At 47.4% G+C, this 12,151-nt stretch overlaps 1 protein-coding gene across 1 annotated transcript; it reads left to right on the top strand.

Annotated features, from left to right (window-relative positions):
• Positions 1-6,569: 6,569 nt before the first annotated feature.
• Positions 6,570-11,648, top strand: LOC123054947 (synaptotagmin-5). The gene is made up of 13 exons (XM_044478824.1): positions 6,570-7,024; positions 7,760-7,864; positions 7,951-8,001; positions 8,116-8,236; positions 8,779-8,900; positions 9,345-9,446; positions 9,540-9,614; positions 9,709-9,788; positions 9,867-10,017; positions 10,098-10,328; positions 10,500-10,796; positions 10,975-11,088; positions 11,187-11,648. Exons 1-13 carry the CDS (start codon positions 6,920-6,922, stop codon positions 11,343-11,345), a joined length of 1,713 nt encoding a protein of 570 aa, XP_044334759.1. The 5' UTR covers positions 6,570-6,919; the 3' UTR covers positions 11,346-11,648.
• Positions 11,649-12,151: the final 503 nt, after the last annotated feature.

Here is a 12,151-nt window from a genome sequence, read left to right as displayed (position 1 = left end):
GAGAGTAGAGACCTAAGATCTACACTTCCATCAAAGGAAATTTGATTCCTCGTACATTATATTGTAAATCTTGTTACTCTTGGGTGTTTGGGCACCCTACATGGAAGAGGTCACCTTGGAGCCACATTCCATTGTGGTGAAACTCTGTGATGGTATTGGAAGCCTCCAACTAAAATTGTGGAGATAGCCTCAACCTTGTTTGTAAAGGTTTCATTTGCCGCCTTCAAGGGCACCGCTAGTGGATTCATGACACCTTGCATTATGTGAGGACATGAGAAGAATATGATTTGTCATTGTGGCACTTGGGGTGCATCCTGCCTCCATACCCCTCCAACGGAGACTTACCTCCCCCAAAGGAGGGAATTTCGGCAACACATACTCACCTCCGCTTGCGATTACTTCTATCCTTTTCTTTCGTTGTATAATCTTGTTGCATTGTGGTTACTACTTAGCTTACACTTGTTATTGTTGAGCTTGTCATATAAGTTGTCCACCTAATTGCATTTCTAGCCCCCCATCCCCCATGCGATCACAACATCACCATGGACGGTGGTAGCATTTGTTGTCGTCGATTACACCCGTCGACATCCACGGATGTAGCAGTGGTCGTTGTCGTCGTGCATTGATGGTAGCACAGCCGCGTGCTAGTTGTGGCACCTTCGTGCGCTGGTCCCAGCTTCGCACACATGCGGTTGCAACACCCTCCACCCTCACGTCCCGCTGGTCGCCCGCACCTCGCAGCTCGTAGATTCCACATGATAACCCGTTCATATTTGCTTACAAGGAGAAAGATACCCGTTCGGTATGGATACCTAGAGTCCACATGATAGTATTTCCATGAAAATGAACACCAAGTTAGCGTCACACATAAGAATATAATGAATAATGGCATTTGTTATTATGTTGTACCTTTGGGAGGCACATGAAATGAAGAGAAGTGTGCTAATGCGTGATTCAGGACCGTTGTGTCATGTGCAGAGCCCGACCAACCTGCAACCACAAAAATAAACCTCATGTCAAAGTCACATATCGCAAGCACATTCTCATATGTAATGCCATGCGACATCTATGGTTAACCGCAACATCTGGAGGCACTATAACTCGCACATGTGATCCATCTATGACACCAATAACGTCTTTAAAATGAGGCAAAAATGTTCTTCTTTAGTCTGTTCATGCTCATAGCTAAAAGTAGGATCTCTCACGGTTCTTCTTTACCAGTTGACTCCAAACCATATGTAGCAACAAGCAGATCATGAAGTGCCATGAAAACACCGGTGCTCATGTGAAACATGTTATAAAAGCATTTGGGCCGACCATAACACTCCATATCCCATTCAGGTCCATTTTGTCGAGTATCTCTGTATGTTTTGCTGAAGTACCACTCAACATAGAGGTTACCTAAGTTTCCCCTGATAGCAGCTTGCTTCACAAGTTCAGCTAGAAATCTCATTCTCTGTTGCCCCTTTTGGCCACATCTTTCATCCTTGCATCCATCTACACGAGAATGAAAACATAGACAAATATTTGTCACAATGTAATCAAGTTTCAAGATGTGAAACATGTTCATGGTCAACAACATAGAGAAATATTTGTCACAACGTAAATACGGTCTAACAACATAAGCAAATATTGGTCACAACGTAAACAAGTTTCAACATGTGAAACAAATATACTCCAGTTCACAGCACAAGCAAATATGATTCCCAACATAAGCAGATATGGTTGGATGACGGAAGAAGTACAAGTTACGTGATATCGACATCAATAAACAACTAAGATGAGAATAAATTTATGAACTCTTTATTTTGTGCAACACTGTCTGCTTCTCCATTAGACCGTCATAAAAAACACAGAAATAACTTAACATGAAAGCCAAATGTTGATGACCTATATCTACTAAACGAGAGACTTTGTCGGGTCCCATTTGTCCAGCCAAAGACCTTGCCGAAACCAAATCCGGATGGCCCGGTACACCTGTGAAAGTTGTAATTACTGCTTATTTTTCTTCATTTAACTAACAATCTCATTCGATCATAATTTGATGTAGCAAAGATGATGTGTACAAGGGAATAATTTAGAGCATGGTTAAAAAGCACTAGGGGCGTGTTGGTTGCCATCACTCAACTAGGCTGCATTGCATGACATGGTGAGTTGAGCCTGGTTGAGTAAAAACAGCTTTACGGCAACATGTTTGGTTGCCTGCATCAACACTTCCTACATTAGGGGATAACTTTGCGCACGGTGTTTGGTTACCTGCATTGTTTGAACTCACACATAAGCACGTTGTTTGGTTACACACAGGGTGCGAGGTGCGCTAACCTTGTACCCTATGTGGTGAGGTTACCTTACACACATTCACAGCTACCATACCAACACCACATACACTGCAATGGTGACGAACTGCACGATGATGATGAAGTTCTTCACCCCAAAGTGTGGCGGCGCCTTGCCAACTTCAACCTTCCATGCCTTCTTTCACACAAACTTGGCGTAAGCTTCTTCTGTCGGCTTCCTTGTCTTAAACCCTTTGTGACTACTATTGATGTATGCTAAAACCTTTTCATTGCAAGCTTCCCATCAAATGTAAACCCCTCGTGTCCTCCCGACGAACATCGTATACCACTTGTCCTAGCTGTGCATGGAGAGCAACAGTTGAAGCAGCAACCAATGGAGCAATCGAGCAGCAAGCAAAGGATCACACAAACAACAAGGAATGGAGCAGAAGAGAAGTAGTAAGCATGCATGATCATATGGCATAGCAAGTTCAACCTAGCACTACTATGGTGTCATTCTACCAGCACATCCAAAAAGGGTGTCATCATACCACCGCAAGTTCACGATCATCATGAGGGGTTAGTATATACCACCTCAACGAAATATACAGACCATCAAACAGTTTTCAAGCCCTAGCTACGCATAATATACGTCATCGTCGTCGCCATTGCCATCGCCATCGCTGTCCAGGATCATGCACGCGGTAACCAGCAGCAAGCTCTCATAGTAGTGCTTGCCTAGCCATCTCCTAAGCTAGAGCACTCTGTTGGCGTCTACCATGGCAACAAACCCAACACCCTGAGCCTTGATGTCCAGCAGGTGACTCAGAGCTGCCATGAGAGCCTCAACGCTGAACCCACCTTGCTCCATGACGATGTTGTACAAGTCAGGGTGGACGTCGAGGGACTTGCTCTCCCTAATGGCGGTTGCCACCTCCTTCACGGCCTCAGTCATGTTGGTGAAGACATGGATCTCCTCCTCCATCAGGCCGCCCCTCTTCCTCTTCCTATTGACCACAGGGACATGCTCAAATAGCTTGTAAGGGCCATCAAGGATTGCCTCTATGTCCGGGGTGCCTGGGAACTCCGACATGGGAGAACCGAGAGGCTCACCGGAGCCCATGGCATGCTTGCCGGTTGCCAGCCTGAAGTAGAAGATGTGATGCATCCGGTTGTAGTTCTGGATGGGTGTGTTGAGAAACTTAGCATCTTTGGGGTGGTCCTAAGAAAGAAGCACAAGCGTTGTTAGTTGCGAGTAGGCAATGGTTGTCAGTGTGAAAAACAAGGGGGCAGTGAGCTAACCGCAACATGGCTGGTGTAGTGCTCTGCCTCCAGAACGATCGAGCAAGTGTTCTGATCCCATAAGGCGCAGCTAAGGTCTCTGAGCTTGGACACTTGGATCCATCGATCTCTCCACTTCCCGAGGTGGTTGTACACCTGGGTGGTGGTCACCTCATAGCCACAGAACTCGAACACTTGCTTCGCAACGGTGTTCAAGTGCACCTCCTTGAAGCCCTTGTCAGTCCTAACCCCACTAGAGATGAGCTCAGACATCCTATTCAGCACGAACGTGGACAAGAACGACTGCCACTTCATGTTGTTCCCCCTACCATCCTTCTTTGCCTTGCGGATGCCGTCAGTCACGGCACCACCAGTTGGCTCAACGAGCACAACTGGCACAAAAAGAGAACCACGAGCTGATACCTCGAACACCTCTGAATCAGCGGGCATGTGCTCATCGAGGGGGGGGGGGAGTCCTCGACATAGGACGCAGCGAACTGGCTGTCAGACAAGACAAGGGCCTGACTAAGATCTTGCATCTGCATGGTCATGTCCTACCATCGTAGCACACATTGATAGTAAGCATAGCACACACGGTACTGGACGATCTATGAAAGGAGGAGCATACATTACAATTAGCTATGAATCCATGGACGTGGTGTTTCTGCACACGAGCGCACATGTGCTCGTTATCAGGGCTGCTCGTTCACGTCTTGAGATGCGGCGCATTTAATGGCGCAACGATATACGAGGGACCAGATAATGATGGAAAATAGAGGATACGTATAGCGGGGGTGCTGAGCTGTGGGCCAGGAAACGGCGGAGTGCCGGCCACCGTTATCCCGTCAGAGTTGATCCGTGGCTCGGGACGCCCGCTGCCGTCCTGATCCGTGGAACAGGAAAACCAGTTTTTGTCTGCCGTCGGCGCAGCGCGTCGAATGGCTGCTATTCGGCTGCATTCGATCCATTCCCCACCCCCCGCCCCCACCACAAGCTAGGTCGCCGTGCCAAGGATCCCTGCCGGCGTGCGAAGGAGCATCCCGAGATCTGGATCATGGAGTTCCTGATGCAACCAGAGAAAAGGTATGCGCCAAACCTATCGATTTTGTTGACGTATTCACTGGTTAGATCGGCGCTTCATTGCCAGCGGAATTCCTAATGCGGCCCGTCAGTAGGATAAATTTTGTTGATCTGCTATTCGTCGGTCCTCGTTCCTTCTTCATTTTTGTCTGATTGTTTCCTATCTGCACCAGACCCAATTTGATGGAGGAGGCGGATGAAAGTGCAGCGCCGATGGGTCTGCCGGCTTTCGGGACGGCGGGCTCTCTGCGGCAACTGGATGAAGCGACGGCCCTTGAGCGAAGACCCGCGGGTCTATGAAGAAGAGACAGGCGTGCTGGCCGCAGGTGTTGGAGATGAAGCCACAAGCGCGGGAAAATCACTTTACCGGCATGTGGGGGACTGAGTCCTTGTCGGCGCCGGAGAGGAGATTGTGTGAGGGAGGGGAATCCACTTTTGCCGGCTATGAAATCTCTAATACAGCTCATCAGCCAGCAGGTAGCGCAAACAATCCCTGGTCTTTAGTTACATGCGGGCGTCCTGGGCCATTTGAACTGTGCTTATTAATATACTCTGCCACATACATGCGGAAATACGAGTGGCAGTGTGAATCTCGGAGGGAACGAACATCTAAGATAACATGAGCATCTGTGCTCGGGAGCATAATAGCACTTTCGTGAATCCATTGTGTTCATCACTATCATACTACTCTAGCATGCTACAGATCCACCACCAATAGCTATGACAACATCACAATCTACCATCTCCCATAGATAGGCGCACGATTTAACCCTACCACATGCTTGCACATCAAACCCTACGACCACACTCTCAGATCTAGCTACAACGAACAACGAGAAGGGGGTGGTTGAACTCACAAAGGCCATGGCTGCAACTCGAAGGGGATGCGGGAACGGTCGAAGAAGTTGAGGACAGGAGTCGCCATCGTCGTGGACCGTCCGCCGCTGAAGAGAGCACCGCTTACCTGCTCGTCAGTGCCGATGCGCGTCAGCGGGAAAGCTCGAAAGGGGGAGAAGAAGGGTGACAGGAGTTTGGGCGGTGAGAGGAGGGGGGCTACATAGGGGCGACCGAGTCGGCGAGAGGTGAGCTGAAATCCTCCTGTCGTTTTTTCAGAGACGCCGTGAGCTCGCGCCATCTCCGTGGTCGCACGAGCTCAACGCCACATTCCCCCGCCACTGCTTCGACCAAGCCCGACTCTCCAGAAACAGCCGATTCGGGCGTAGCAATTGGGACTGGCTAGGAGGTCCTTTGAACCTCGTGCGATGCAAGCCGGGCAACCAAACAGACCGGCGGACCTGGTTGAGCCTAACGCAGGAAACCCAACACGTCCTGGATACTCCATCGGGAACACTCGATGCTATACGTCCCACGGCACCTTTTTTCGCTGGTCGACTCGTCGTAATGATGTGAACCTTGCGCCCCAGCCCCTAGGTCCAATCGAGCGACAGGTGCTAGTCCCTTCATCACGAAGCAAAGCAAGTAAAATCCCCGTGTTTGATCATACACCACTCCAGTGACAACAGTGTCCCGGTTGCCGCGGTCGAACCAATCCGGCGGGATCAGCACGGGGAACGGCAGGCCCGGCTCGGCCACGAGGCACGTGCACGGAGCACGCAGACCAATCCTCCTCCAAAAATAATTTAAACCCCAGGAAACTTCGAACCACGGAATGAGAACCGATCCGCTGCCCCCCAAAATAGCAAGAGCCACACACAACACTACACCCACCGCCGCCGCCCCACCATCCACGCCACCCGCCTCCCCGCGGCCCCCACCCGCCAGCGAGCAAACCCCAAACCCCACCCCAGCTCACCGCTCGCACGCCATCCCATCCCATCGCATCCCACCTGGCGAAAGCGGAAGAAAAAACAGTTTTCTCGCCGGTCGCTCGCCTGCCGAGATCTCCATCCCACTCAACTCAACCCAAAACCGGGATCGCTTTCCGTCCCTCTCCCGATTTCCGCTCCCCGGTCTCCACATTTCTCCGCCTATTCTTTTTTCCCCGTGGTCTTTCAAACTCCTCGCCTCTCCCCAGCCAGTCCAGCCCACGTCGGCACCGCCGCCCAGCCAAGCAGGCGCCACTTGGACTCCCCGCCCGTCCGTCCCGCGCCGGCGTCGCCCCAGCCCGTGGCGGGCCCCGCCAGCTGGAGCGCCTCGCCTTGGGCGTTTCGCTTTCGCCCGCGGGCCGCCCCTGCCTGCCCGCCCCCAGATGCGCGTTGGCCTGCGGAAGGGGAGGAGGATAGCGCGGTGGTGGTGATTGGAGCCGAGGAGGAGGAGGCGGAATGGGGTTCTGGATGGGCCTGGCGATGGGGGTCGCCGCCGGCGTCGCGCTCATCGTCGCCTTCGCCCGCTGCGAGAACTCCCGCGGCGCGCGCCGCCGGAAGCTGGTGAGCCCACGCGCCCCCCTCCCTCTCCCTCTCCCCCGAATCTTACCGATGCGCGATACCTGGGCAGGGGATTGGAGGAATACAGCGTGGCGTAGGAGCCGAAGCGGGCCCGAATCTGTTCTTGCCTTTTGCGGTGGGGCTGTTCAACTGTTGCCTTCGCGTTAGGTAGACGGCGCTCCGCATCATCATCCCTGTCGCCTTGCTTAACTGCGTCGGTGTCGGTGTCGGCATAGGTTTTGGCTTATGTGGGTCGCAACTTGCTACCACGCTCTGCTCGCAGCTTGTTACAATGGCACAGTAGAATTTTATTTTGTAGCTTGTAGGGCAATAGTACTCATTGTGGGGTCTTTGATTTTTCCCAGCAGATAAGCTCAATGGCAAGTGCATCTAGTCGTGCCATATGGTTCTTGTAGTAGTTGCAGTGCTGGCCACTCCCTTTCACCGTGCATATGACAGTTTAGAGCAGGCAAATTGTAGTCCATGGGGTCACTTCTATATCACCTTTTATGTTGTTGTTGTTGAAGAAATTGCATGTTCTGTTAATAGAGAAGGCATTGGCGCCCAAATTTGAGCAGAGTACTTGAACCCAGGTAGTGGAATGTCCACCCACTTCCCCACCCAGCTGAGATAGGCCTTCATGTCCATCCTAAACTTGGAACGCCTCGCTCTGTGACTGAATCCCCGGGTTGCAGCCATACCTGAATTAATAGGAATTTTCGCTGGTTATTTGTGCAGGCTGCCACGGTTGCCACTTTCTCTAAAATGACGGTCGAAGATTCACGCAAGTTACTTCCAGGTACCCTGTACCCATCCTGGGTTGTTTTCTCTACGCAGCAAAAGGTATACACACTTCTTTAGCAATCTCTGGTTAGCTCTCCTTCACACCATAGGTGAATGATCATGTATTCATGCGTGCAATTATGCAGTTAAAATGGCTTAATGAGGAGCTCAACAAAATATGGCCCTTTGTGAATGAGGTATGCATCTCATCCCATCTATCCTGAAACCGTCACCAGAATTCTTTCTATTTTACTTCTTTTGTAAATACCCTCTTCTTGAGCATCTTCTTCTCTGGTCATCTGTTGGTGCAGGCAGCATCAGAACTCATCAAAGCCTCCGTTGAGCCTGTTCTTGAACAATATAGGCCAGTGGTCTTTGCTGCCCTCAAGTTCTCAAAACTCACTCTTGGCACTGTTGCACCGCAGTTTACTGGTAGGTATATTCAAACTACCTCTCATTGTTTCCTCTATCTTGTTATATTCTTGATGACATTGAACTCACTCTTTATTGTCGCCAGCATTTTCATCGTGCACAAATTTTGTTGACCAAATTTTGCATGCTTTAAGCAATAGTATGAGTATGACACCAACAAAGGAGACATTAACCCCTTAAGTCTGCTGCTGCTGCTGCTGCTGCATATTAGATTGTGTACATGGTGTTTGCCCATACTTCAGAATGGTAGTAAAATGGTTTTGAGGCCTTGAGCGTGTGGATGAATACCAATTTTGGATGCACAAGACTATCAACAAATAAAATTTCATCCTAATGGAAATAAGGTTGTTCTAATGATCTTTATACTGTTCATTTAAGGTGCACCACTCCACTTATCCATTTAAAATGTCACTTTCTGTAAAAAAAATAGTTATATTCTGACGAATTTGAAGTAGTTCCTTCAGTAGTTCAGTTGTGTGGTGCTTTATTTTAGTTTCATTTCATATAGCCTGACCCAATATGCCCTACTCATCTTGGTGCAGGTATTTCGATCATTGAGAGTAATGAAGAAGGTATCGTTATGGAGCTAGAGATGAATTGGGATGCCAATCCAAGTATCATATTGGATGTAAAAACTAGACTTGGGGTGGGGTTACCAATACAGGTGATCTATTTCATGTCTTTGTCTTTGGTCATGTTGTATGAAACTATGAATTGATGGAATATGCGCAAGGAATCATAACTAACTTACACAACTGACCTTTTATTTTTGGACTGGTTGAATTATGAATCAGTCGTCTTACATGTCTAACAAGTAAGAAGTAGTCAAGTAGGTAAAAGGTTGTTGATCAGATTCTACTCTGGTTTACTCATAATCGACCAAGGGGCATATGGTGTTAGTTCATCAGTCAACTCATTAGTTTCTGCAGTGCAAAATTTTATGTGCAATTTTTGCATGACATTGTGAGTTGTGAGGGTCCATGTGCTTCGGTTGGATAGTGATAGTGTTAATCCTTAAAAACTTCAACTAATTACTGTATCATGTATTCCATACACCAAAATGAACCTTATCACTTCTTCCATAGTTCTAAGATTCTCCTGCATATAGGTGAAGGACATCGGCTTCACGGGAGTTTTCCGCTTGATTTTCAAACCGCTGGTTGAACAACTGCCTTGCTTTGGAGCTGTTTGTTTTTCTCTAAGACAGAAGGTTAATTTGTTGCCCATAATTGTTTTTCTCTGGTCGCTGAAGCTATTTCTAAGTTAGCCTCCTTACTATTTTTCTCTCCTATAAAATTGTTAGAAAAAACTGGATTTCAAACTGAAGGTCATTGGTGGCGATATTTCTGCTATTCCTGGAATTTCAGCTGCTCTTGAGGTTTGGCTATACGCTTGTGTTTCATAGCAGAGACTTGGAATTTGCAAATCCTATTGTTGAGTTTGCTGATGCAGTATCCTTAATCCTTTTACAGGAAACTATAAAAAATGCTATTGAAGACTCAATAACATGGCCAGTAAGGAAAGTCATTCCTATAGTACCTGGGGACTACAGGTGAGTATTGGTTAATTTTTCCTGGTTACATAATAGTGTCACAAAATCACAGTGGAATGACTAATGATTGTGTACCAGTGATCTGGAACTGAAGCCTGTCGGCACATTGGAAGTCAAGCTTGTGCAAGCAAGAGATTTGACAAACAAGGATCTGATAGGAAAATCGGATCCTTTTGCCACTTTATATATCCGACCATTGCCAGACAAAACCAAGAGAAGTAAAACAATTGTAAGTCTACTAAATCCATTCCTTGTTTGGGCGCTTTGCCTTTTTGGGATTCCTACTAACTTTTGTCATCAACTTTACAGAACAATGATCTCAATCCCATTTGGAATGAACACTTCGAGTTTATTGTTGAAGATGCTGATACTCAGAGCGTGACAGTCAAGATTTATGATGATGACGGTATTCAGGAATCTGATCTGATTGGCTGTGCTCAAGTTAGCCTGAGGGATCTTCAACCTGGCAAAGTGAAGGATGTCTGGCTGAAGCTTGTAAAAGATTTGGAGATTCAAAGAGACAGGAAAGATCGTGGTCAGGTGAGCCCAGTTCTCCTGGAGTAAAACTTTTTTGCTTTCATGGAATCTGAATTGCTTGAACCCAAAATAGCTTTAGCTTTCCATACCAGCATTTTTTATGGGGCATATTGAAAAATTGGGCACATAACCTTGTTTCGTTGTAACCTTTTTGTTGTGGCATGACCCCAACAGGTGCACCTTGAGCTAGTCTATTATCCATATAACATGAAGGATGAGACTCCAAATCCTTTTAAACAACATTTTTCGATGACTTCCTTAGAGAGGACAATGACAAGTAATGGAAATGGATCAGCAAACAAAGATTATGGCAGGTTGTCATCAAGGAAGAGAAAGGAAATTATCCTGCGAGGGGTTCTCCAAGTAACCGTGATATCTGGTGAAGATCTGCCAGCAATGGATATGAATGGAAAGTCTGACCCATATGTTGTAGTTTCTCTCAAGAAAACAAAAACGAAGCACAAGACAAGGGTACTTTCTTTCAGATATAGCATTGCCAGTTTTTAAATAGTATTAGTATCACAGTGTTAATTTTTCAATGATTTTGCAATGTTGGCCTCTGGTTAGCTATATAATGTGTTACCATTCAGAATTTGCTTTACTCAAAGCATGCCTTAACTTCACTGTTCCTATCATGTGCTGATCGCAGGTTGTGAATGAAAGCTTGAACCCAGTTTGGAATCAAACTTTTGACTTTGTTGTCGAAGATGGCTTACATGACATGCTCATGCTGGAAGTTTATGATCACGACACTTTCAGTAGAGTAAGTTCAATCAAAGCTTTTATCATAGTGCTGTCCGGGCTAATTAATCAACTGCGATATGGTCTCATGTTTGCATGTCAAACTATGTTTTTCTGTAGGATTACATGGGACGGTGCATCCTGACCTTAACCAAGGTTTTGATCGAAGAAGATTACACCGACAGCTTCCCATTGCAGGGAGCAAAGACCGGGAAGCTGAAGTTGCATCTGAAGTGGTCGCCACAATCAATCAAGCGTGATTCGGGAGAAGCAGCTTAACTTTCAGACCATCCTTAGTTTGCACGCACATATGTGTGCCTCTGGTTTCTGTGGGTGGACATTGGGTTGACTGTTGGCCATGGTTGGCTTTTTTTTTTTAAGAACAAGCTGGGGTTCGTTCAGTCATCATTTTCCAGGTGTAAATTGTGTCCCATCGTTTCGTCGCGGCAGGGTCATGGTGTCGATAGATTGAATTCTGCAGTGGCAGTGACAGTGATCAAACCGTGTTTAATTTCCTTGTAACGCCATGCTTCAAAGCGCGTCTGTAAATGCAGTAGAAACAAATTCAGTTCGTGTGGGCAATCGTGGATGCTTTCTCACTCTCATGAGGATAGAACCTTGTTATTAGATGCAAAATCATGCAAAGCTGTTGGCCTTGCGCCCTGTTTTTTCCGGTGTCGGGTCGCGATTCGTGAAAAGGTCGTGTCGATTGGCTCCAGTTGCTTTTGGTGTCTGAGGTTAACACTCAGCAACTGTGGTTAGTGTACAGCACGCTGTAAGGTTATAGGTAAAGACTAGTGTCATTCCTAGAGGTAACGAATAGAGGTCAGCAGTTGTGCAGCGGATACTCTATGATCCAGTGGCAGGATCTTTTGCTAAAAGAAAAGACAAACCAACGGAATCTGAAGGAGAATCTGCACTAGCTTGTGCTACGATGAAACAAAGTGCCGGAGACCTCCCGCTCCTTTCAGTTTCAGACCACCAACGAACGGCCGCTGCAAACGCAGTAGAGTAATCTCTCCACGGAGCTTTGGTCAACGGACTCGTTGTACCGAACACCAAAAATGTTTGTTTGTAAACATCCC

Source organism: Triticum aestivum, chromosome 2D, assembly GCF_018294505.1.
Source record: "Triticum aestivum cultivar Chinese Spring chromosome 2D, IWGSC CS RefSeq v2.1, whole genome shotgun sequence".
Classification (NCBI taxonomy): domain Eukaryota; kingdom Viridiplantae; phylum Streptophyta; class Magnoliopsida; order Poales; family Poaceae; genus Triticum; species Triticum aestivum.
This window is presented reverse-complemented; position numbering and strand designations above follow the sequence as displayed.

What these genes read in the sequence shown, in the direction of transcription:
- LOC123054947 (XM_044478824.1), top strand. Translation starts at nt 6,920, where the DNA reads ATGGGGTTCTGGATGGGCCTGGCGATGGGGGTCGCCGCCGGCGTCGCG. An exon ending in GGGTGGGGTTACCAATACAG is followed by an intron (nt 8,901 to 9,344) that starts GTGATCTATTTC and finishes TCCTGCATATAG; the next exon opens with GTGAAGGACATCGGCTTCAC. An exon ending in ATCACGACACTTTCAGTAGA is followed by an intron (nt 11,089 to 11,186) that starts GTAAGTTCAATC and finishes GTTTTTCTGTAG; the next exon opens with GATTACATGGGACGGTGCAT.